The 26863-nt window shown below is 30.6% G+C and overlaps 5 protein-coding genes and 1 non-coding gene across 10 annotated transcripts; 3 read left to right on the forward strand and 3 right to left on the reverse strand.

Moving 5' to 3' along the window:
• Window positions 1-295: 295 nt before the first annotated feature.
• LOC114165972 (NADH dehydrogenase [ubiquinone] 1 alpha subcomplex assembly factor 3-like) lies at window positions 296-2894 on the reverse strand. The gene is made up of 5 exons (XM_028050620.1): window positions 2635-2894; window positions 1883-1999; window positions 1563-1597; window positions 1192-1292; window positions 296-887 (listed from the first exon to the last, which is right to left on the reverse strand). Exons 1-5 carry the CDS (start codon window positions 2811-2813, stop codon window positions 801-803), a joined length of 519 nt encoding a protein of 172 aa, XP_027906421.1. The 5' UTR covers window positions 2814-2894; the 3' UTR covers window positions 296-800.
• Window positions 2895-3626: 732 nt separating this feature from the next.
• On the forward strand, window positions 3627-7815 carry LOC114166462 (tRNA (guanine-N(7)-)-methyltransferase). The gene is made up of 8 exons (XM_028051198.1): window positions 3627-3913; window positions 4479-4535; window positions 5220-5295; window positions 5620-5699; window positions 5849-5898; window positions 5983-6067; window positions 6214-6312; window positions 7236-7815. Exons 1-8 carry the CDS (start codon window positions 3674-3676, stop codon window positions 7455-7457), a joined length of 909 nt encoding a protein of 302 aa, XP_027906999.1. The 5' UTR covers window positions 3627-3673; the 3' UTR covers window positions 7458-7815.
• A 781-nt stretch (window positions 7816-8596) lies between these two features.
• On the forward strand, window positions 8597-11689 carry LOC114166725 (glycine-rich protein A3-like). Of its 4 annotated transcripts, none has more exons than XM_028051506.1 (3): window positions 8597-8675; window positions 9481-9849; window positions 11314-11689. In XM_028051506.1, exons 2-3 carry the CDS (start codon window positions 9492-9494, stop codon window positions 11538-11540), a joined length of 585 nt encoding a protein of 194 aa, XP_027907307.1. In that variant the 5' UTR covers window positions 8597-8675; window positions 9481-9491; the 3' UTR covers window positions 11541-11689. The 4 variants fall into 4 exon arrangements, with proteins under 4 accessions (XP_027907307.1, XP_027907305.1, XP_027907308.1 ...); XM_028051504.1 differs by having other exon boundaries at window positions 8664-8775; XM_028051507.1 differs by lacking the exon at window positions 8597-8675 and adding an exon at window positions 8787-8903.
• On the reverse strand, window positions 10097-10257 carry LOC114167961. The gene has a single exon (XR_003600560.1). It is a non-coding gene; the product is annotated as a U1 spliceosomal RNA (small nuclear RNA).
• Window positions 11690-11901: 212 nt separating the features above from the next.
• LOC114166723 (probable DEAD-box ATP-dependent RNA helicase 48) lies at window positions 11902-13754 on the reverse strand. Its single transcript, XM_028051503.1, has one exon. It carries the CDS (start codon window positions 13515-13517, stop codon window positions 12144-12146), a length of 1374 nt encoding a protein of 457 aa, XP_027907304.1. The 5' UTR covers window positions 13518-13754; the 3' UTR covers window positions 11902-12143.
• Window positions 13755-20889: 7135 nt separating this feature from the next.
• On the forward strand, window positions 20890-25999 carry LOC114167120. Of its 2 annotated transcripts, XM_028052082.1 has the most exons (4): window positions 20890-21193; window positions 23197-23866; window positions 24311-25028; window positions 25774-25999. In XM_028052082.1, exons 2-3 carry the CDS (start codon window positions 23259-23261, stop codon window positions 25002-25004), a joined length of 1302 nt encoding a protein of 433 aa, XP_027907883.1. In that variant the 5' UTR covers window positions 20890-21193; window positions 23197-23258; the 3' UTR covers window positions 25005-25028; window positions 25774-25999. The 2 variants fall into 2 exon arrangements, with proteins under 2 accessions (XP_027907883.1, XP_027907882.1); XM_028052081.1 differs by lacking the exon at window positions 25774-25999 and having other exon boundaries at window positions 24311-25248.
• Window positions 26000-26863: the final 864 nt, after the last annotated feature.

Genomic DNA, 26863 nt, shown 5'->3' on the forward strand with positions numbered 1-26863 from the left:
TAATTTAATTAAATAAAATAAAGTTATAAAAATTCTTATCAATCACTGATCAATTTTCAATTTTCAAATCCACAAAACAAATGTTACGTAAAACGAATTGCATTACCATCCCTAGAAAAAAAAAAAAAAAGCAATCATCCATGACACTTTCACTGTACAGATATAATATCTCGTGTAAAAAATTATTATCTATAATCTATGATATATTATTGCTTTGTATTATCCTCTCTTGACTTTTAAAACATATATTGTCAAATAAAAGATAATCAAACCAAAATAATGGGTAAAACCAAAGTTTATCCAAGATAACACAATCATTAGAAAATTTGTTTCAACAGTCACGATCAAATATTACATAGATTGTGCAACAAATACTTTCACGGAGAACTATCATTGCTCTATGCAAAAAGAGTTTTTGTAGATCTTCCAAGCACACATAGTAGTAGTATATGATCTTCTCCATTTTCTTTTATCTCATCCAAACAAACCATAAAGGGTTGATTGGAACAGGAAAAGTTAGGGTTTGATTCAAGCCATTTTCTTTCAACTCTTCTGAGAAAGTGAGATAGCAAACAACCAGTAAGTAACTAGAGTCCAAATTTGCAGGGATTTTCTGCACTCTATACATTTTAATTCTCCTTATTACACTTGAAAACCTTAGCAGACATCAAAGGACTAAGTTGAGTTTGATTCACATTCTGCTATTGCTATGTCAAAACTTTCTAAACGTGAAAATCAAAGCATGTCTCAAAGATTTGGGTTAAGATCCTTAATGGAATGGATGTGAACAGGTCCAAGCTTCATGCAGAAACTCCATGTGGAAGAAGTGCAGCAGCCACAATTCTACCTTCTTCATTCAGTATGTTGTAAGTTGATGCTGCATTTCTCTGTGTAAATAGTCAAAAGAATATAGCACTAACTCAGTATAAAGATTTTTGCAGTCATCAAGTTATGGATTGCCATGTATGCAGTCAAAAGAATTCTTTCAATGATATGACAGCATATGGTTGAATGATCATGTAAATTGGTTTCAAAATAATAGATCAAAATTAAAATTTTCACTAATCATTTGTACCATCATGTTTGAATTATGAATTGTTTTATACTTGGGACCAGTTTGGTCAAACAACTTCTAAAAGAGATAGATAAGAAAAAAATGAAATGAGTTTTTCCAATAAGATATATAGATACCGAATCTACAGCTTCCAATTTCATGCCAGTGGATCGAATAAACCGTCTCAGTTCAGGATCTACATGTTGAATGTTCCTTCCACATCCAAGAATCAAAATCTCTGCCAAATAATTTTTTCAAGAGTCAGTTAATATAGATCAAAAGCAATTAAATAGGCAATCACAGCCTTCAATTAATAATATATTAAGAAAAGGCAATGTATATTAAGCATGAATTCATTAATTTATTCATTCAGGGAATAAAAGATTATGAAGTATCCTACCTAATCTCAAAAAGGAAATGCAAAATCAAAAGTAGAGCTTCACCAAAATTTGGGGGAAACAGAATGTAAAGCAAAAACAAAATGAATGTCAAAACTAAAAAATTCAACCTGGAATAGGACGAATAATTTGGAAGAGTGATAAGCTGCAAGAAGAGACAAGTTACCATATTAGAGCAAGATAACATAATGCATTTTCCCCTAAACAAACAGAGATGAAACTAGAATGTTATAATCCATTCTTCTTCAACTTTTAGAGTAAAGGATCAATTTCAGGATAAACACTAACTGTACAAGAAAAGATAAAATACAACAGCTTCATGCATAAATAGAGGTTAAGAGGAACATGAGAATGCAAGAATGCTTATTTGAATAAAAATGTTGCTAACAAAGAATAGGAAGAAGAGACAAGGAGCATAGAACAAACAAACCTATCAGCAGTGATCTCTGAAAACTTCTTCGGTTTCCAAGACATGAGTAAATTTCCAACACAAAGCAAGCTTCCTTCATACTCAACCCCATTTACAGTAAACCCCGTATCATTATACCTAAACAAATTGAAATAAACAAAAATAATAAATTAAGTCTATAACTTGAACCCAATACTGAAAAAATGAAAATTTAAAACACCCTACTTTCAGAATGATAAGAAAAAAAAACCCAGAAAGGAAGAAAGGAACAGAGAAATTGCAACCAAGATAAGTCCATGCATCAAATTACATATCATGTCACTATATTTGAGAAAATTCTACAAAACCCATTTCCCTTTCACCTTTTTTTCTCGAACCCCATATTAAAAACTCAAAATTTTAAACACCCATGCCAGAATGAGGAAAAAATTAACAGAGATTACAACCAAGTTAAGTCCCTAAGTCCAGTTACTTGAGACAATTCAGGAAAACCCATTTCACATTCAATAGTCTTCCTCGTACCGTAAATTTAAAAAAAAAAAAAACTAAAATTTAAAACACCCCATTTCAACAAATGAAAAACAAGGAACAAAATATTTCAATCAAGTTCACTCCCTGCATCAAGTTATACATCGTGTCACCATGTTATTTGAGACAATTGCAGAAAACCCATTTTACATTCAACTCTCTTCCTCAAACCCCACATGAAAAAAACTAAAATTTAAAGCTTTACATGAACAAAAAACAAAAGGGGAAGATGGATTGGTACCAACCCTTGAAATCGGAGCTGGTCCTCGGGGACTTGATCGATGAGATTGATCTGATCGTACAAAGAGAAAGCGCGTCGAAGAGAGGGTAACGCGTTGACATGGCTGTGAGGCTTTAATGGTTCTTTGCGAAGAGTTCGTAAAAGGGTTGGAAGTGCAGATACTGCTTTTTGCCTAACCGCCATGCCTTGTTTCTCTTGCTCTTTCCAGCACCAAACCAACTCAGTTCTTCTCCGATCTTCCCTCAAGTTATTTTCAATTTTATTATTTCCAAAGCAACTAAGATAAAAAAAAAAAAATCATTTATACTATTTTTTAAGGTTAAAATTGTGTAAAAACTTAGTTCTTATTTAAACAATGTATTTCTGTTTTTAAATTATAGTAATTACTTTTTTATATATATTAGTGCAGTTGAGTGAACTAAAAAATTAACCCACTACCAAGGTTTAAATTTATTTTATAAAATACTTAAAAAAATTACTTTTTAGATCACATGATTATATATTATTTTGTTATTTTTTGTATTTGTTTTCACATGTTAAAAAAAAGTGATGCTTTAAAATTAACATGATATATATTTTTTATATTGATTGAAAAATATGAATAATAATTTAATAAAGGGTTATTATATTCTTATTACCTATATTAATGGTAATGAAAGATGATTCTTTAGTTATCGTAGATGATGATTGAAAAATAATCTTTGATACTTTTGTTATTTAACATATTTTTAATAAAAATAATAAAAATTATTTACTATTTACATTAACAAGAATATATCTTGTATTAATAAAAAAATCATATTTGCTAACATATGAATATATGTAAAATTATTTGTAAATCCTCTAATCTAATTAAAAAATAATAAGAACTCAATTAATTGAAATAATATTTTAAGAAATTGTGTAATTAATCAATTTTCATGTTGATGAAAAGAAAAAACAAAACAAACTAAGCAAAACCTTAAATCAACTAAAATCGAACAGGGGTAAATAAAACAGAACAAGTGAAAGAAGAATAAACAACAATACCAACAACAACGTTAATGGCTTATTCTTCTTCTTCTTCCTCCTCTCGTTTGTTGTTGCAATTACAGAGTTCTTCGCAACTAATGCTACGTCTTTCACCCTTTCTCGTTTCTTCTCCTCCTCCTCCTTCTTCTCTCTCTTTCTCCTCCAGCTGCCACGTGTCCTCTTCAGCTCAATCCACACTCCAACAGGCACATCAAAGAAGCTCAGAAATGGTGGCATTGGAATATGCTGACCTCAATCTCTCTTACAACTTGGTAACCCTTTTTGTATTCCTCATTATATAAACCATATACACATTTTTCTGGGACACTGTTATTTTGATTCGTCTACTTAATGGTTCAGTGTGATTTTCCCTCTCAATCAATAACCCATGATTTTGTTTCACATTGGAATATTTGAGAACAAGAAACAAATTGACATAGTTGTAATTCAAAAGTGAAAACAGAGAATTGTAGTGCTGTTAAAGCACCCTTAGTCCTCGAAAGTAAGAAAATTTAACTAAGTTACTGAAATTTCCACTCTTTCATTTCAGTCACTAAACTTAATCTCTTGTTGACATTTTTGTTCCTAAGTATATGCTATTGCTATCATTTTATGTCTTCAATTTTAGTCCAATCTGATTGACGAATTGTACTTTGTGAGAATTATTTTGAATTTTATTAGACAGTTCTAGGGACTATAATGGTGGTTTAAAAATAATATTAATCTGTGTGATGCATATTTATGTGTTTGTTTGTGTGTGTGTGTGTGTGTTAGCTTTTTACTTTTGGATTTGCTGTTTATTTATTTAACCATGTTATGTTGTGTATCCAATTTCAGGATCTGGGTCACCTCAGGATCAGGCAACATGTTAATCCTCTAAGTGCTTCTTTCTCTGTAATGTGTTACTTTATAAATTCAATCTCTCCATTCAATTATTTTAGCTATGTTTATGTTTTATTATTATTAACTTTTGAAAGAAGTTGTGTAGGAATCTATGATATTACGTATATAGATAAATAGGAGTGCAAGTGGCACAATCTTCAACACACATATTGTGTTATGGGTTAAAATTTTTTGGAAATAATAAAACTAGGAAGGAGACTTGTTAAATAAGAAATGAGACTCACAAAGTTCCATGTTTTCCATTGAAGTCCAACTGATGTAGAGCATGATAAGAAAAGTATGTTTCACTTAAAGTGTAACTTTTGTCACAACATTTGCTTTCAATTTATTCATTGTTTGCCTCGTTTATTCAAGTTGTTATACAAAGAGGTATAGGAATTCAGAATGTGAATAGAATGCTGCCAATGTAAAGGTCTTTTACTCTATGATTATGATAAGATTGCTGACATCTGTAATAATTACTTTAAAATTCATATTTACAAGGATTTGTGATGCATTGATAGTGTATCAAAATTAAACTTGAGATGCATTGTTGTGGAGATCCAGAGGCAGATTCAGAAACAAGACATAAATAGCTTCTGTGACATAGAGTTAGACTATTGGTTCAATGAATCATTCATCATGCATTGAAGTAGTCTTTTTCTTTCCACTGAAGGTGGCTCTTTTTCTTTATAGGTTCCTGCACAAGTACCAGACTGGAACCAGGTCTTTGCAGACCCAATGTTGCCACTCATGGTGGACATTGGATGTGGTAACCTGAATTTCAATGATAAATTTATTTGATGCATTTTGTGTGTCTGTTATGGACTGGTACAGATCATGTATGTGGAAGTTAATAATGATGGAACTAGTTTCTTACATGATATAATACCGAGGTTGCAGTTGCCTTTTGGTTTTGTTGAATCAAAATATCTTGCTCATATTGATACAACAATCATTTTCATTAATTTTTACCCTTGACATCAAAATGCCATTAAGAAGTATCTCTTGGACTAGGATCAGTGAATCATTTCAGTAACCTAAGTATACTACCTATTCCAGCATATCTGATGTTGTAATTTGTAAACCATGTCAGGCAGTGGCAGGTTTCTAATGTGGTTGGCCAAAAGAACTCCTAAAAAGAGAAACTTTTTGGGTTTGGAAATCCGGGAAAGGGTATGGAACCATTTTCTTTCTGTCACTTTTGGTTTCAAATGCCCTAGATAATTGCTTCTTTCAATCAGTTTTTATTTCTTATCTTTTGAGCACATTAAGCTTTGAATATAGGGGAATCTTGTCTGAAAATTTAACACTTCCTTGTGCAGATAGTCAAACGCGCTGAGACATGGGCAAAGGATCTGGCTCTCAATAACATGTACTATGATACTATCCTAAAACTCTATATATGTTTTTCTTTTTCAATGCTGGAGTAATGAATGTTGTTACACTAAAATGCCAGACATTTCTTGTTTGCAAATGCCACAATTTCTTTCAAGCAGTTGGTAGAATCATATCCTGGGCCCTTGTTCTTAGTCTCAATTCTGGTGAGTTGTCTTCTATATAGCATTGCAATGCAAGAAAAGGGTGTCACTGAGCTAAGGGCTTGTTGGCTACATTGTTATTACTAAAGGATTTTACATAAAAAAGTGCCTATCATTTGTGGTTAAGTGATTTCACCCTACACATGCAGTGTCCAGACCCACATTTCAAGAAAAGACATCATAAAAGAAGAGTTCTCCAGAAGCCTTTGGTCGGTGCTATAGTGGACAATTTAATGCCAGGGGGACAGGTATATTTCTGCATCATTGCAAAAACTCATGCATGTTCATCTAAAATTTTGTTAAATATTATTCTGTGAGATTTCCTTGTTGTACTATACTGTCTTATTTTAATTTCTACAAGTTACATGTTTTTTACATTGGTTGTACAAGAGCTTGCTCCATAAATAAAGACCGAAGATGAACCATGCTATGAGCATTTGTTTAAATGTTGGGATATGTAAGTTCGTCTAATGATTTTTAGAGGAACTAATAATGAAAAAGCTTAGGTTTCGTGAAATATAAGTCTGTGCAAATACTTAACACATTAGTTGACTTGTGATGTATATTAATCTTCCAATTAGAAGACAATTATCAGCAATACGCTTGAGAGTTTGTAAATAGTGTTTATTACCTTAATGGGGTAATAATGCATGGAATGGTATTTCTTACACATTGTAAGAGGTAATGAGTAAAACAAAATTTCCTCACATACACTTTCCCTCCCTTGTGCTTTTATATTGTTTCTGATAGTCACCGTCATAAAGATTGTGGAAGTAACTGATATACTAAAACAAGAGTCCAGATTCTATGTTGAACTTTTTGATACTGTTTTTTGTTGAGCATTAAAAATACACTGATATTGGTATATTAAAATTCTTTTAATATATTTTAAAACATCAAAATCATTGTCCATCAATATATTTTGAAAACACACTATAAGAACAACACAAAAACCAGCAGAGAGCCCAAATTCCTGAAACAATCATATACTCTAGTTCTGACTCAATTTGTATACACATTTATTTTGTTTCGGACACTTACAGAAATGTTGCGGTTTTTATTTCATTTTGTTATCAGATTCATGTTTTGGTTCTGAACATTTCTTGTACTAACATTAACAGTTATTCTGGAGCTTTTGACTGAATTCTCGTTTGTTACTGTGTTATGACAGGTTTTTGTACAGTCTGATGTGCTTCAAGTGGCACTTGACATGAGAAATCAGTTTGATGAAGTTGAAGCACTGAAACACATAGATGTTTCCAACCCAGCTATGTTGTGTGACAGTGAAGGGTGGTTGTTAAGCAACCCCATGGGAATAAGGACTGAGAGAGAGATTCATGCAGAACTTGAAGGTGCAAAAATCTTTAGAAGATTGTACCAGAAACAGATATGAAAGATGAGTTCTCAAGATTAACTACTTTGTTGATTTGCTCTCCTAGTATGAAGCAAAAGGATAACCTTGTCCATGTCAGACATAAATGGAAAGGAACACTCATGACACATCAAATCTTAACATGATGCTTGGTCTTTTTTTGTGTCTGCAGAATCCAAGTTCTTTTACATGTTCAACTACAGTTAAAAACCTCACATCTTCCTAGAATGCTTACCAATGAAGTTCTCATGTTGAACATATCATACCTAATTGGTTAAGGTTAGGGTTTGTGTATTATGTATTTGAAGTGTATTTTTGTATGATCAAGTACAATTGAAAAGTAATTTTGTGGAAAGAAAAGCACAAACTTTTTCCCTTACATACAAAACTCAACTTGGATTATTCATGATTTCATGTGATTTTCTGATACAAAGGCCTCAAACAGGAAAAAAAAAACTGTCTTTTAGTTTCAAATACAATAAAAAAATATACAAATAGTTTTCCATGCAATTTATAAGGTAGGGTTGGTAAAATGGTAGGCATAGTTTTAGGTGAGGTTCATTAAGGAATATTTTAGCCACAACAATACTGTTTTCAACTAAAATTCAAAGCTGTGTAAAGGATAATATTTTTTTTTTCATACATTTCTTATGAGAGGAGGGTATTCTTAGAAATCTCGTTTGAATAATTTATTTTTGTTTCACTCAAATCAACAATATATTAGTATCTTAAAAAATAATTAAAATAAAATAAAGATTTTACAGTGAAAGAAGCTTGATTGTCTGCAAGTAATTATTTATCCTTTCTTTTTTCTCTTTTTTTAAACTATAAAACTTTATTGGCAATTACTAAAATTAATGTAACTGCATACCTAACATCACACCAACATTGACGAATGAAAGGAAAAGGACAGCGGAATTCTACGAACATTAACAACAGAACAACAGAGTTTTTGGTTTCACCTTATTTTATTCATGAGCAACAAAAATTATAACTGGTGTAAATATATGTTTATAAAGTTTATAATTACATTCAAAATATCATACAAAATTAATTTAATTGTTAAACAACTATTTTAATGATGATAAATTGAGTACACACAATTTAAAATAAAAAATCATTAAACTATTTCATGCTCTTTTTCCTGTAAATTGTTTTTGTAACAGTTTTCAAGAAAACGTAAACGCGTAAATACACATGTGCTCCTCAAAATGAAGAGAATGATAGGTATAAGAACAGGTAAAGTTTCAATTTTTTCATTCTTATTCTTTTGGAGGCAATTATATTCTTTCATCAACTTTAGAAGATTTTGGAGAAAGCACTCACAAATTCCCTTTGAGTAAGCATGAAGCAACAATGATATTCTTCTTTTCCATTGTTTCTGTGCCTAATATTCTGTGTGGAAATGGATTCTGTTTTCAGTCTGGTTTGATTGACATGTCATGATTCTTCTTCTTCTTTTCTTTGGTAAATTTTGTATTACGTGATCAACAGGGTTCTTCATGGTTAATGGATTGTGCCAATTTTAGTGCTTGTGTTCCTGTTTTTGGTTCTTCTCAGATTCTCGTTTATCTTTGGCATGTTCGTGATGAAAGAAACATGGGTTTGATCAAACTCTGAAAGATTCTGAATGCTTTGATGAACCCTGTTCTTGATTATCCATTGAGGGATTGCTAGATATTGATAGTGCTTGTTTCAAAAGAGAATAAAGTTATGTCATTGATCTTGGTTCTATAATCTTTTCCTTGCTCCTGTTTGATGAACTTATCCTGAATCATTTTTGGTTCTGCAAGGACACTGTACAAAAAATCAGTACTAATTTTTTGTATGGATCTACTGAATCATGCGAAGATTAAGGAATAAATAACTTCATTCCAACACTGGAAAGATTGGTGTAAACAAACTCCTTTTTAATATCTTATTTATGAACTTGTTTCTGGAAATTATAACTGGTTTGTGATTTTAGATGTAAAAGTAAAACTGTTCTTCATTGATCATCATGAGCAAAATAAATTGAGATTCTTTTTCTTTCTTTTGGTTGTAGGCTGAATCAACATGAACAATAGAAAAGATGAAGATGATGAGTCAAGAGAGAGAGGTATATTTCCACATATAGGGTATCCAAGTGCACCTCCCTACCCTCCGCCAACTGGGTATCCAGCACCAGGTTACCCTCCTCCTGGAGGGTACCCTCCAACAGCCTACCCTTCACAAGCTTATCCACCACCAATTGGAGGGTATCCTCATCCAGGTCACTACCCTTCAGAATATCCACCAGCATATCCACCACCACCACCACCAGCATATCCACCTCCTGGAGGGTATCCACCTAATGCTTATCCTCATTCAGGGTATCCACCAGCTTACCCTGCTCCACATGGTTATCCACAAGCTATGACTCCATATTCTGCAGGTACAATTCAACAATGATACTTAAGAATTTACTTTCACATAAACCTGTTTAAATTCACTGTATAAAATTTCATATATCATACTCAGGTTTAGTAAACAACATATAAAAGAGAACTTCATTAGAAAGTAAGAACATATACTGAGAACAACAATATAGTATCAGTTAAAAGTATTTTTTTAACTTAGAAAATGATGGCATTATATAAGATGAAACATGTTGGTTAGAAAATAATTTTGAACTGAGGATTGTAGAGGCCGCGCGAACGCAGGCCCCCTCTGCCACAAATTATGACGTAGGCTCTGTCACTTGGACAGACCTTAGAACAGCACCCCTTCTAAGTGCAATGAAGGTCACAGTTCTAGGCCATGAGCCTTGTTGATCACTCATTGACCCCATCCAGGTAAGTATGTTTTCCAATGCCACAAGTACTTATTTTATACTCAATGCTCTTTAGTAATATGCTGAATATCTCGATGTGGGACTTGGAGTCGTTTTTACAGTAATATACATGTGCGACTGCAAGTTCTTTGAGGAAGAACTGCCGTAGAACGTTGTTCACTTAGTTGAACTTGTGGGATTATAAACTTAGTTGAACACTGTGAGGAAAAAAAGACATTATTTGATTGTGAACCTAATTCAAAATGTCTAGTAAGAAGATGTTTGGATTCGCGTCCAAAAACTACATCTATCATAATATCTGCATCAAAACAATATCACCAAAACTGCATCTCCAATTAGGCTACCTCCTTACTGAAATACCTATGTAACACTGCTAGCATCACACCTTAACGAATTAGTGATGCTAATAAAACAATATCACAAAAATGGGAATGCATACACTTTGCAGAACAAAAAAACTATCACAAATATGATTTTGAATAGAGACCAGTCTGCATGCATATTGTGATATATTACTACAAATTATCGTAAGGGATGTAAAAGGAATTTAGGAGTCAATCTTGGATAACATGGTATAGCAAAGTTTAACAAATAGTATCCTACTCATACTTCACTAAGAGACTGATGAAGTATTGGAGGAGATCTTATGTACATAAAATTGTTAAGTAAAAGCTCAACATGCTTCAAGAAGGTTGATACTCAGCAACATATAAAACTGAGTTTTGACTTTCATAATTCCCTGTTTTGAACATATTTTAATCGCTGTTCACTATTTATTCACAGTTTACCAATTTTATAACTTAGAAAACATATTAGCTTTTGTCTCAACTCTATAAAATTCTCAACAATTGACCCCAAATAGATGAAGCTAAATTCACTAGCTGTGTTTTCTTCAAGTAGAATGTATTGACCAATTAACTAGTTTGTTTTCTTCTAGTAAAATGTATTGATCAATTAACCAGTTTGAAATAGGTAACAATAACAGTCTATTGTATCTTATTTAGTGAGATAACGTTTTTATTGTTATTGTTGGTAAATAGTTCTGATATGGTTTCTGATATGTAGGGCGTGGAGCTGGAATGGGAGGCATGGGAGGATTGTTAGCAGGGGGTGCTGCTGCGGCTGCTGTTGCTTATGGTGCTCACCATTTGGCTCATGGACATCATCATCATTATGGACATGGTGGTTACTTTGGCCATGGAAAGTTCAAGCATGGGAAATTTGGCAAACGTTGGAAGCATGGAAGGTTTGGATTTGGCAAGTTTAAACATGGTTGGAAAAGGTGGAAGTGATGAAGTCACCATTGTGTTAAATATGTAATTCTGAGTAAGGTCATGAGTTTAGTTGTGGGGTGAATAATGAATGCAACAGAAACATATTACATGTTTTCAATCTCTACTTTATAACAGTTCAGTAAATTTGACAGCAAGAAATTACTACTGCGTGGCATCCATGTGCAGCTACTTGGTTTCGATCTAAACATAAACCATCAAAACTCCTATATAGTTTTGTATTCAGTAATATAACCAGTGCAAACTTCATTGGAGAGTTTCTGAACACTCTCAAAGTGCTCTGAGTTGTAAACACTCTCAAACAAATATATAAATGCATCTCTGCTAACACATAAATAGAAAACAAGTAAAAGACTTTGACTAGAAATTCAATGTTATCTTTTGATATTCAAATGAAATATATATATACAAGATATACTTTCACACAATGACATTTGAGTGGTCCAATATTCAATTTCCACATGAGCAGATCAGACATACACTTCAGTTCACTAGGAAAGGACTTCCAAAAGGACATGACATGCACCCTTTTAGACAAATCATCAGTAATTGGTAGCAAAACTTGTTGAACCCCTAGAATGATTAGATTAAGAATCCATGGCTCTAACAACTTGTAGAGTCAAGTTCCTCATGCTTCTGCTGGAACCCATAACTCCCATCTTGTTGCAAACCCATATCATAAACTTCAGAACTTGCACCTCTACCTCTTCCTCTTCCTCTTGGTGAAGCATACTCTAAAGTCCTGTTAGCAAACTTTCCTCCACTTCTGCCTCTAATGGAATTGCCCCCTCTCTGTTTCCTGACAGAACCAACTCCTCCTGAATGCAACTCATTAGATCCATCAACAACATCCTTGGAGAAAACCCTCCTTCCATTCCCCCTCCTCCTTAACCTGCCATCAAAACTTGTTTCATTCCTCCCAAAATTTGAAGAGGGAGGAGAATGCTCTCCACCATCAAACCTTCCATTTGCATTCCTCTCATAATTCAAACGAGAAGATCGCCCTCCATTGTTAGACCTACCAACATCATCAGACAAAACCCTCCTTCCATTTCCATTTCTTCTCAATCTACCATCACCCTCCACTCCATTCCTCCCATGAGACTGCACTCCATTTCTACCAACATTATCAGACAAAAACCTCCTCCTATTCCCATTCCCATTCCTTCTCAAACCAACATCACCTTCACCCTCACCCTCAACTCCATTTCTCCCATAATTCACATCAAAAGATGAAAATTCTCCATCAACATCCTCCAACAAAACCCCTTTTCCATTCCCATTTCCCTTTTCACTCCAACCTGCACCAAATTCAAATTTCTTCCCCTTTTCACTCAACTTTCCACTAAACTCAATCTTCTTTCCCCCATTTTCCTTCTCACTCAAATTATCATCAAAAGCATTCCCCTTTACCAAACCTTCTTCCTCATCATACCCCTCCTTCACCAGCCCATACCCATCAACCCTCCTATAGGGCTTCACACTGTGCACCACTCCTTTGGGGAAAAATCTAGCAGATGGCAACTCATCAGGGGTCTCAAACAACACAGGCCCATCCTTCTCACTCCACATATCAAACCCACCAGGCCTCTGAAACCTGTCGGCAAGAACCTTCACCTGCTCATCAGCCCCAACAGAGAACAGATTGGGCGCCGCCGCCGCCCTCTCCACCACCTCCCACGGCCGCTCCAGCTCCGACACCGCCGCCTTCAGCTCCGCCCGCTTCCTCATCTCGTATATCTGCCGCTCCCTGGACAGACGCGCCTTCAGTAGCTGCTTCGCCTTCTTCGCCTGCATCCGCTTCCACACCCACTTCGACACGCCACCCGGGTACGTGCGGGGACCCCCACCCATGCGGATTACGGTGCTCACACGTGCGGGAGGATTGGGAACAAATTGGAGGGTTTTGATGGGGTTGTGGAAAAGGGGGCATTGGGAGAATGAAAGGTTGTGGTGTTGAGGGAGTAAAAGGTTCATCTTGGGTTTGGTTTCAGATACCCACAGAACCAAGAACAGATTTTGTTAAAACAAATCAATTTTTCATCTGAAAAGAAGAAATTTTGAGAATTGGGACGTTCTCTGAAACGCTCTGCAGTGACAAATCCCTAATCCTAGTTCATTCTTTATCGTACAGTGTTGTTCTTAGCAGATATGGATTGTGTTACTGTTAAGCCGTGTATGGTTGCATTTGCAGGGATGAAGTTTTTAGAAGTTATAATATTTTGAAACAAATTTTCCTTTTTTTTTTTTGTTCTTACGTTTCTTTATAATTTTTTGTGTTTGGTTTCGTCTTTTACCTTTTTAAAGTGGAAATTAAAAAAAATAGTTAAAAGACTATTGCTGTCTAATTTAATATTAAAAAAGTTTACAATAGTTGTATTGCAGAACCAAATTCTTAACTAAACCATGTCTGTTCCAAAAAAAAAAAAAACTAAACTGTGTTTAGAATTTTATTTTATTTTTAAATTAATATTTACAAATTATAATAATCAATAAAATAAGTTTTTATGTTTCCAAATTTAGATGCTGTTTGGATTGTAGAGAAAAATTGAGTGAGAATAAATGGGTGAATTTGAGGGAATAAAAAAATGCTTATAGGATTGTTTGGATTAGTGGATTTTAATGGATGAATGAGTGAATTTGAATGAAAAAATTGTTAAAGATCGTGAATGATGTGATAAGTGATAGATTAAAAAAATATTTTAATTGATAAAAATATATGTTTGTTAATTTGGCTCTACAATAAAATGTGATATAAATTGTAGTGCAAGTGATATGAGAATTATAATAAAATTAAATTAAATTTATTATTTATAATGAAAATAAAATTGATTGAAAAAATAAAATAAATTATGAATAAATGGGATTCGTAAAACTAATTATTATGTTTACGATTTATGTAATGATATCAAATCATAATTATCATGAGCTCTTGTATCTGTATTTCACTTGTTTATTATTTTCTTTTCTTTTATTCGAAGAAAACGAAAGCATTTTCTTTAATATTTAAGACCGCAATGAATGCATGTAATATATGTTCATTCATTAGCTAAAATTGTCGAGTTTTAATTAGAGATTTAAGAGTTCCTTCTTGGACAAGATATGGATGTAGGCTGTGTATGTATAATAATATTTTTGGAATAATTAAAATATAGGCTTAAATTATGTTTTGACTCCTTCATAAATTTGAAAATTTTCAATTATGTCCTTAACAAATTTTGTGATCTATTGAATCCTTGATATTTTAAAAATTTTGAATAGAGTTCCCGCAATTAAATGTTTATATTAATTTTGTGATATAAGAGTTATCTTGTACGGTCACCCTCCTTAAATATCGTCACATAAAAGATCTCTCCCGAATATTTAATGTATTAAAAAAAATTGTTTTTAACTTTAATTAAAATTATAAATTACAAAATAAAAAATATAAATTATAAAATATTAAATATGTAACTATAAAATTACAAAAAATCAAAATTAAAAAATTTACAATTTGATAACTTTACAATTTCATATTTTGTATTTTCATAATTTCATAATTTTATAATTTTATACTTTTATAGTTTTATAATTATATATTTTAAATTTCTTAATTGTGAAATTATATATTTTTATTATTTTTGTAATTTTTAAAAATTTGTAATTTTATATTTTTTAATTTTTTTTTATAATTTTGTATTTCATCGTTTTATAATTACATATTTTATATTTTCATATTTTTATTTTATATTTTTAATTAAATTTAAAAACATTTTTTTAATACATTAAATATTTGGAAAATATCTCATTATCACAGTCTTTTATAACACAATATCGTTACGTGACAACATTCAAGGGGTGACAAAATATTATTTGAGGCTCAATTGAAAAGTATTTTAAAATTTTAAGGATTTAATAAATCATAAAAATTTATTAGAGACTCAATTGAAAATTCTTAAATTGATCATGACACAAAACATAATTAAACCTAAAATATATTAAAAAAGTTCTCAAAGACATCAAATTAAAAACTTCTAATCATTTTTTTTTTCATAAAACTTTATTTTGTAAATTGAGATCACTAGAAATATTACTTTTCAATACATAGTCAAAAAAAATATCAAACTCTTTACTATTGAACCAACCAAATTATTATCATTGTAAGATACAAGTTCCCCGAATAGGCCAAATTTCAGAATGAGTAATTTAAAATATTTTTAAAAAATGAAATTTAAAAGTTTCTAACACTTTCTTAAAGAAGTTTTTAGAAAAGAAAAGATTTTAAAAAGTTATGTGTATTATTCTATCAATGAGAGGTGGGAAAGGAAATTATGAAAATAAAGTACAAAAATAAAGCAAAACAATTGCTTTTATTGACCCAATTGTATTTGTGTTAAAGACATTGCTTCCTTACCTAAAAAGTTTTGTTTTTTTCTTTCAAAATTTAATGACACAATTATGCATAACAAATTGTTGTTTGGGTTATGTTGGTTATTTCTTTGGACCATGTTTGTGTTAAAGGCATGTGATGTTTTGAAACATAGCTTTCTTACCTAAAATGTTATTGTTTTTTCTTCCAATTTGTTATGACACAATGGTACATATATAATTAATGTGATTTGGTCCATGGATTATACATAACATTTAAATTTAAAATATTTGCTTGAATAATAGCACTATGATTGTTTTCTACACCTTTTATTCTTGTATTCATATGATTTTTCTTGTATTTCTATAATTTTTTAAATGATAATTTTATTCCATATAAACATCACTTCCAAAATTACTTGTTTTAGAAAATTTTTAGGATATGATTTTTAAAATAGGATAGGATTTTTGGAATAAAACTATTAGAATGATTTTTTCGAAACTCATGAAATATATCTTAAAATGAGTTTTCTGAAATATAATTTTTTAAATTTCTGGAATAAAATTTTGAAATAAGTTTTCCAAAACATATTTCGAAACGAGTTTTTTGGAATAAATTTTTATTTTTTCCCTTTTTAAGAGTGCAACGACGATGATAATGAAAGTGTAGTTTTGGAGGTAACAACAATCCGTACTACTGAGGTTATATGCAACAGTGAGAGGGTATTTTAGTCTTTTTGTTGCTACTATGGGGTGCATATAGTAATCAAGGGAGTACAGGAAGAAAAAGGTATTTTCTTTCAAGGCTTAAAATATCATTTATGTTCTCATTTTGTTAGTGTTTGTTCTAGATGATTCTTATTTTTACTGAATGTTTAAAATAATATTTTTGTAATTTGTGTTTAATTTAGTCATTTTTTTACGCCATTTAGATTAGTAACAGAGCACTATGTACATGTGACACTGTTTGTATTACGTTTAATTGTAGTGTGTTAGAGTTGGTTGCTTGGGTACACAAAATAAATATCAATGATCCGCATATTGTTCATATGTTCCTAGCCTGTAAGATTTGGGAGTGTCACCTGTACAGTGTTCCGCTACTAATTTAAATGGCGTCACACAAAAAGATTAAATTAAACACAATTTGTGAAAATAAGGACCATTTTAAATATTTGGTAAAGATGAGGATCATCCGCAACAAACATTACGAAAATGAGGATGAAAAAAGTATTTAAGTCTTTCTTTCAAGTAACCCAATAAGCTAATCCCATGTGATTAAGAGTATTATTATCAACTAATCTTTATTTTAATTTTGAATAAAAAAGTATTATCTAAATATTACATTATACAATGATGCATGTTACTTGAATAAGCAATTATTTTGACAAAACAAAACAAAGAATTCAAAACAACATAAGATTCTTTGTGGGAAATTAAAATTCATGCAAACAACTTGCAATTTAGATTTCAAAGATTTTTTTCAATGGCCATTAATAGAGGTCAAAACCAAACTCTATCTCATTCAAATTTATACCTACCAAAACCATATTTTATTAGTAGTCAAATTGTACACAAATTGTCAAAGAGTGAAGAACAAGAAAATATCACTTATAAAATTTGATTAATTAAGTATTAACATCACAAATTAACTTTGTTTACACAAGTTATTTTCAGAAATGACTGTGTTAAGAGATAAATAGTTTGCTTCTTAATCTAATTATTGTATATTTATGGCAGTAATAAAATCGTGTAGGAAAATAATTGAATTGCTTTGAAAGATGTTAAAAGGATATTAATGTGTTACAAATTAAAGCCATTGTTGTTGCAGTGCATCTTCTTCTTTTGCAACATTAATAGTAAACAATTTAAAAAATATTTCTCAAAAATTTGAATGAGATTTTTTTTTATGGAAATACTGGAGTAAACCGATAATTTTATTAAAATTTTAATTTTTTAATCACATTAAACAATTTAATAAAAGTGATACTACTTTTTTTTTTTTGAGTAAAAAGTCGTTTTAATTTAGAAAATTATAAAATCATTTTGAGAGACAGTTAATTAAAAACATTAAAAGAACACTTTTTTTTATGATAATGTGATGTTATAAAAATTAAACTAAACATGTGAAACAACATTGCTCCAATCAATTATTTATTGTTAGTTTTAACATGTTTTAATGAAAATGTGATAAAGTTATTTTGGAAATGAGTCATAACTATATTTATTAATTTAAATTTATTTCTTTTATCATATTTTAAGAGGTACTGTATCCCTTTTATTTTTCTTTTCCTTGTAAATATGCTTTCTAGGGAATTTATCGTGAGATTATATAATGATCAATTTATTGAGTCATATTTTGTATTTTAAAATAGAAAAGACATCTCTTAATATTTTTAACATTTTATAAGTTTAGTTTTGATTTTTTTTATTCCTTTAACTTTTAAATGTATATTTCTGATAAAAGAAATAGTTTAAATAACGTATTTAAAAAACTAAAATAGAATATTAGATAATTTAAGAAGAATAAAAAGCTATTTTATTCTGAAAGATAGATTATTAAAACTTCTCATCATTTCAGTGTGAGCAAAGTCAAACGAGACGTTACATTTGAATTTTAAAATCTTACTTTCACCATTTTAAAATCTCAAAAATACTAAAAACAATAGTTTTGTTTTTTCATATTAATTTCATACAATCCACAAATATTAATCTAAAACAATTCAAATATTGTTTATTTATGCAGTCAATTCACATTTTCTCTGCAACCAAATATTTCGAAAATCAAAGTGATATAGCCTTTATTATCTTATATAATAACGAAAATACACATACTCATGTTTACCTGTCAGTAATTATTTATTTTATATAAAAAGATAATAATTTCAGTATAATTATAAAAAAAAGAAACTGTGTATATTAAATATTTTTTATATATTACTAATAAAGATATAAAATTAGTATGCAAGGATAAAAAAATAGATTAAATTACTTTAAATTTAACTATTTCGTCTTAAGAAGTAGAATTTTTTTTCCGTCCTACTCGACAGATATGAATATTAATGTACTTATCGTAGTGTTTTAAATATTAACTAAATAATTTTTTATGAAAAAGTAAAATTACAATAAAAAATATAGTATAAATATTTAATGAAAAAAATACATATTTTTCTTAAACGACAAATATTAGAATAGAAATTATAATTATATAAAATATTATATAAAAGTATCATATATAATAATTAGATAGAGTTAAAAATATGTATAAATAAAAATACTTAATTATGATAATAATTGTTAAAATAAAAAATAATTATTAAAAATTATATTGAATTTATAAAAAATGTGTAGAAAATAATTTTACAAGAATAAAATAATATATATATATATATATATATATATATATATATATATATATATATATATATATATATATATATTCAAAAATAATATTATTAATTGTGATAAGTTATAGATGGACATAAATAAATAGTAGATTGAATATTGCAAACTCATATTTTAATTTTTAATAAAACAAAAAACAAGTTTTGGTATAATACACTTAAAAAAATGAATTGAAAAAGAGATAGAAAAAGATGATTATAGAAGTGATGAAGTGAGGCACATGCATCTGATAGCGATTCTTAACTTCATTTCTTACACTCTCTTTTCATTACAGCTGTATTCACGACCAGTTCATTGAATTTATTAAAAAAAAACTATAAAATATATATTATCTTTTTTTCACAAATTAAAATTCATTTTGAGCAACATATAATCTCTTTAATTCATGAATAAATTAGTTTTAATTTTTTGAATTTTCATTTATATAGATAAATTTGTTTGAACATGTTGCATAAAATAATGTTTTGTATTTAATATTTATGATTCTATCTTCCAACTATAGTGTCAGACTCTTTTCACAAAATCCAAGTTCCCAGTTATTCTTGTTCATACTTCATATACAAGTTTCTGGTTGTTGAACAATTGTTTTTAATAAAATTCAAAGTTTTTTTCTTCTTCAAAAGACAGCTGTGAAGTTTTTAATTTTTAATTCTAAAATACTATAATATTGGTTTGGCAAGACAAATTTCTTAAATTAATTACTAATTAATTAAGACAGACTATAATTCAAGGAACATCAGATACATAATGGAAGTTTTAGGTATAAGAGTTTTTCTTTTTTCAGATAGGGAAATTCATTTATTGAAAATTTGGAAGTTGTTTATTATCATTTATGGAGTAGAAAAAACAAAGAGTAGAGAAATTTTGAGAAAATTGTTTTTAATTTATAAATAAAGCTTTTAATTAAAAAAAGTCATAAAATCCACACTTTAGTAAGATATTTTGACATTATGGTATTTTACTTGTAAAATCAATGTGCAAACAAAAAAGAACAGTGATGATCTTAATATATGCTATACTAATTTGATAGTTTAATAGATTAATCAATTAGGGGACAAAAATAAAAGTTTAAAAGTTTAAAAGCAAAAGGTTGGAAAAAGAATTAAGTTTACACCTCATTTTAAGTAATCATGTTTTCGTCCTACTTTTATTAAAAATATAAATGGAGAATTTATTTACAAAATGTTTCTTTACTAATCATAAGAAATAATCACTTTTATCTCTTTTTTTAAAAGAAATTTAAAACTAAATATAGTGAGATATTAATTGTACTGTTTTTAGTTCTGTCATAATTTGTTGACTTGGATTTAATTTATTTATAATCATAACAATGAAATTATTCTATCAAATTTTCTTTGTGTAAAGTATTTAACTTTTGAAAGTTTATGATACACATAAAATAAGAAATGATTTTAAAAGGAAATAAAGTTAGATAAAAATTATCTTAACACTAAAATTAGACATTGAAGTGTTTCTTAAAAATAGAACTAAACCTTAAATTCTTTTGTCAAAATTCCATAATCATGTACATTGGAATGTCATAAAAAGAAAGAAAAAACAAATGTGATTCCTTTACTTTCTCCGTCTGTTTCGTGAGAAATGGTGTAGAGATCATAATTTCTGAATTATTAAACTAATAATTATATTATTATATTCAATCTTTCTCTTCTTTTTCCCCTCTCTCTCATAACCAAAAACACAAAAGCATGCCACAGAAAAAGAAGAGATTGTGCAAACATTTCATTGATTTTTGGGTTATTACCCTCGTGATCTGTGCACAATCATCTTCTGCTTCATAATATATACCTTCATCTTCCTTTTTCCTCTTTTCTTGCTTTTGTTGTTCAACACCCTTCTCTTGGGAACGACCCTTTTCCAGTTTTGGGATTTGGAGGCTGCAAAAGGTGAGATTTTTCACCTGGGTTTTGTATGTCATGTTAAAAAACCTGTTTTCTCTTTCTGGGTTTTTTTTTTTGGTTTGTTTGTTTGTTTTATTTATTTATTTTATTTTACTTTGCTGTTTTTTTTTCCTTCTGGGATTTCTTGTTATGCATGTAAACCTGAGCCTATGTGTTTTTTAAGGTTTAATCCTCTGTGTGAAAGGTTGAGGGAGTTTGGTGCATTACGTGTGAACTAGATGAGCTCAAGTTGCATTTTTATGTGCCTAATGACTTTGACTTTTTGTTTTGTTCTGTTTCTTGTTCTTGAGCTCCACCTGCTGCTTTTTTGTGTATTGCAAATTCATACTTGGATGAAATGTTTGTTGAGAGGTTTTCGCATCATCACAATTGATAGCTTCTGTAACAGTTTTAAGTTCATTTGAGTTTGTGGAATCGGTTTATTCATTTGATCAATGGGGTGCTTGAGTTTTGTTGAGAATGGTTATATGCTTATACTGCTAACTTCTGACTCTGCTGTAAGTAAACTTGTAAGAAGTCTCTTTATTGGAAAGTGCTTTTGGTTTCTGGAAATGCAAGCTATCTTAGGTTGAAGAGAGAGATGTTTGTGGGCATGACTGTTACTGATATTTTAATATTCTTCATAATGGACAAAAAGGACTTGGTAGGTCTAATTGACTTTTTTGTTATTTTGTTCAAAGATTGGCATATTAACATGTGATTGGGGCTTTGGTCAAAGATGAGGGTTGCCTCATAACTTCCAAATGAGTTTGAGCTAACCTGATCAGTTATTTGATTCTGTTAATTTCCTTCTACCTAATTTGTCTTACTCATGATTTGGTTTGATCTATATCTTTGCTTAAAGTCAAAGAAATTGCTTATATTCCATCTTCTTTTGCTAAGAAATGAACCTTTACCTGTTAGAGAATGGTATACTTGGTACAGTAATTTTATGCTGTTTTAAGAATCCAAATGGTATACTTTTTGTGTATTGCATACAGCCTCATGCAGTAATGAAGCTGTTAAATGTAATTTTTTTTAGAGAAAGATAGCCTTCTTCTTTTGTTGGAAAAAGTGAATAACCAGAAAAGTAAACATGGGCACCTTCATGACAAGTAGAAAATTTCAAATACAAGTAAGGTTTATACTTAAACATAAAAGCTTAAGTTGAAGTATAGTTTCTGAAAGGTGTTCACTTGGAAAAGTAGTCACATACTCATGATAAGTTTTTCAGTTATTGGCTTGTCAACTTATTTGCCCAGTAATTGAGAATGGCATCTATATTGTGTAATAGTCCTGTGGCAATCTGTTATTTGGTTTGTCTTTGACATAATGAAGAAATGGTTTTGCAATATATGCTGATGCCCTTTTACACTTTATTTCATTAATGCAAGAGTTCATTTTGAAATAAACCAGTATACTTGTGAGACATGGTTGATATTCTTTTTCAGGTGCTACATTTTTTGATCATCATTGGATAAGGCATTAGTTGACTTTGTTCTGGCAATTTAATTACTTGATTTGTATATGCCGGTTTACATTTGACATTAACCGAACGCATTTTTGAAAACTTTAATGATATCTTAGATGGTTAACTCCATTTTTGAGGACTTCAATTTGTAAGTTCAGTAAAAAAAGGTTTTTGTTTTCTATAAAGCTTTATTTGAATGCAAACTATGATGAAGTTAACGAACTTAAAAACTGGTTTTGTTCTTATGTATGGTCTCTTGGCACCTAAGCTATCATTAAGTGGAATCAGTAGATCTAAGTAGAGTGTCTTTCTTTTTCTATCAGCATATAGTCATGTGGAAATTGTACAACACAGTGTAAAATGTTTGCTTAGCCATCATAATTGGTTCATTGTGCTATATTTCTTTTTTTCTCAGTTATTGTTTGTTATAAGGACATAAAGTTTAACTGTATGGTGACTTTTCTAATACTAATCAAACAAATGCATGCTTAATTTTCTCTTGACTAACTAATCCTTGTTTCTGTCTTATGTTTCTCAGGGCATCTAAATTTTGTGAACTAGTGCTTTAAAAGCAATAATGGGGAGGCAATTCTGACAAACATGGATCCTCAGGCCTTCATCAGGTTGTCAATAGGTTCTCTGGGGTTGCGATGCACCGGAATTGAACTGCACACCGGAAAATCCGGCATTCAAACACTCTCACTACCTTGTGTTTGTGAGATTCGGCTTCGAGGTTTTCCAGTTCAAACATCTTCAGTCCCTGTGATATCCTCTGCAGAAGTTACACCTGACACTCAGAACATTGCCTCTAGCTTTTACCTTGAGGAATCTGATTTAAAAGCATTGTTAGCACCTGGATGCTTCTCCAACACTCATGGTTGTTTGGAGATTGCTGTGTTTTCAGGGAGGAAGGCATCCCATTGTGGAGTTGGCATCAAAAGGCAGCAAATAGGGATCTTTAAAATGCACGTCGGCCCCGAGTGGGGTGAAGGAAAGCCGTTGATTCTTTTCAACGGCTGGATAGGTATTGGCAAGAACAAACAGGAGAACGGAAAGCCGGGTACCGAGCTACATCTAAAAGTGAAACTAGACCCTGACCCTAGATATGTATTCCAGTTTGAAGATATCACAACATTGAGTCCTCAGATAGTTCAACTGCAAGGATCTATCAAGCAACCAATCTTCAGTTGCAAGTTTAGTAAGGACAGGTGATAGGAAACTTGCAAAATCTATTTTACTTTCAACCATGTTGACCCTTCTCAGAAATCTTTAAAAGTCACAATTTTGTTCTCAAATAACATGCATCCAAGTTTTAACTTTGAAATCAATATCATTGTGAGATCTTGGATGTGTTAAAATATCAAGCATTGGTTTCTTGGTCAATGACTGAGATTTGTGTTACTTACACTTTTCCTTGCATCCTAAAGCTCAGACAAAACACTTTTACCAAAATGTATGTGTGAATTGATGTAGTTAACTAGTCTTCTTCTCCAATGGAAGCTTGAATTATCTAAAGTCTTATCTTCATAAGTAGAAAATTGGTAGTGTGTTTTCTTTGTTGTTTATATCAGTTGGACCTGATATCTTAGTCTGTGTGACGGTAGTTTAAACATTTGTTGTTAATCAAACTTTTGATAGTTATGGAATGACAGGGTTTCCCAGGTTGACCCGTTGAGCGCGTACTGGACAGGCTCTACGACCGAGATTTCTAACTTGGAGACAGAGAGGAGAGAAAGAAAGGGGTGGAAGGTGACGATACACGATCTCTCTGGCTCGGCTGTCGCTGCAGCCTTCATAACAACTCCCTTTGTTCCATCTTCAGGTTGTGATTGGGTTGCCAGATCCAACCCAGGGTCTTGGTTGATTGTTCGGCCTGACACAGGCCGATCAGAGAGCTGGCATCCATGGGGAAAGCTCGAAGCATGGCGCGAGCGTGGCATCAGAGACACCGTTTGCTGCAAGTTCCATCTTTTGTCTGAAGCTCAAGAGGGAGGTGAAGTCCTCATGTCTGAAATACACATAAATGCTGAAAAGGGTGGAGAGTTTTTCATAGACACTGAGAAACATCTGAGAACTGCAACCACAGCAGCAAGTCCAATACCAAGTCCACAAAGCAGTGGAGACTTTGGTGCACTGAGTCCTTTGGTTGGAGGTTTTGTCATGAGTTGCAGGATTCAAGGAGAAGGAAAGCAAAGCAAACCGTTGGTCCAACTCGCGATGCGACACGTGACATGCGTGGAGGACGCCGCCATCTTCATGGCACTTGCAGCAGCTGTGGACCTCAGTATCCAGGCATGTAAACCTTTCAGGAGGAAGGTGAGAAGAGGTTTCTGGCATTCTATGTGAAGAACACAAGGCAAAAATGTATCTGTAAGCACCATCATAAATGTGAATTTTCTGCCTTTGTTTTTCTGCAATGCTTAGAAAAATGTACAGCTTAAGTTAGTGCCTTGCATTGCCCTCTTGTGAATTTTTCCTCATATTATTAGCATTCTGATGCTTGTACAATTAAGGTGCACAAAACAATATCAAGTTAATGAACTTTTTTCTAGAACTGACCCCATTCTGAAAAGGGTTCTGTTTTTCTATAGCTGTTCTTGTCAAATTTCATCTCTTTCTTTTGCTTCATTGTAAAATTCAAGGTGACTGACTCTGTTTGTTGTATCATCCATTCACTGAATTTCATAACAAGAACAGATTTATAGTTTTGAATATCTAATAGTTGCTGAATCTGTAATGTGTTTGAGTTTGAACATGTTTCTCTTCAATTCTATGTAAATAGTGTGATATCTGCATTTAGATTTTGTTCATATCCACTGAAGTTTTTGAACACATTTTATGTTTTAGTTCTTAGCTTATTTATATACATTTAAGTCATTTTATTACTTTAAATTTTCAGTAGTTTCCCCACTTTCTTAATTGTTACTTTACCTTCAAAATGAATATCAACTAGGCAACTAGTTGATTCAAAGAAAAGTTTTTTTTTACAGAGAAAATCTTAATTTTACACACTGTAGGTTAAAGATGTATACTTTTAAGATTTTTTTTTTTTTTCTGATATAACTTTTAAAGCAATTATTGTTAAACTCAATAAATTTATTATATATACTTACAGGTATGTGTGAATCTCTCACATGTCAGCACAGCTTGGTTTGTCCCTGTCAAATAATCAATTAGAGATAAGGTGATGAACAAGTAAATGTAAATTTATTATATAAATTGAATTATATTTAAATTTCACTTTCTTAAAAGTTTAATTATATATGTATATATTTAAATTACTATACTCATGTGAAAAACTATGTTATACAATTTTAATTTAAGATTGATTATGATAAAAAGTTGTGTATACAGTATTATTTTCTGATAGTCTGTATTTGATCTTTCTTAAAGTTATAGTTAAATGTTTTTAATCAAAATTGTTGAAATTAAGATTTTATACTTAAAATTATTTATACACAATACATGCATAAAATATAGCACACAAAATAAAACTTCTAAATCACAGCATTCAATAAACTTAAGTTGAAATTTCAAGGTCATAATACATAAATTAATGGAACTAATATTGATGATTATATGCTGTGTTTTATTCAGTTTTTAATTACTATTATTTAGTTTATTATATAATATGTTCACTATAAATATATAATTTTAATATTATAAATAAAATTTAATTGAAGTTTATAGTTCTACGAAATTTACAATATTTATAATATCAATATTAATATATTATATTAAAACAATTATTTTTACTTGTTACAAGTGCATCATGATATCAAATGTGACTACATCACAACAACATTTTTTTTTTGCAATGTCATAGATTGAGATAAAAAGTGTAGCAAGAATTTAGAACCATATCTATGGCCTTTCTTCTTACATCTCCATGATTTATTCTCTCACTTCATAATTTTATATACTGAATGAATTATATAATTTAAAGTAATTTTATATTTTACAATCTAAAATCATTCATAATACATCATATTTAAAATTAAGAAATTTTATCGATTACATAAATTAAAATACTTTTAAATTATATATTTAGAACCCTATTATAGAGTAAGTAATCCTACATGTAATCTTATTTTAGATTATTTAGATTAATAATTTTGTTTCAATTTATGCAATAAAAAATTATATTAAGAATTACAACATTTCAACATTTTAGATTAGACAATCTATATATTGTGACGTCCCAT

The sequence above is a fragment of the Vigna unguiculata genome, chromosome 10, assembly GCF_004118075.2.
Source record: "Vigna unguiculata cultivar IT97K-499-35 chromosome 10, ASM411807v1, whole genome shotgun sequence".
Lineage (NCBI taxonomy): Eukaryota > Viridiplantae > Streptophyta > Magnoliopsida > Fabales > Fabaceae > Vigna > Vigna unguiculata.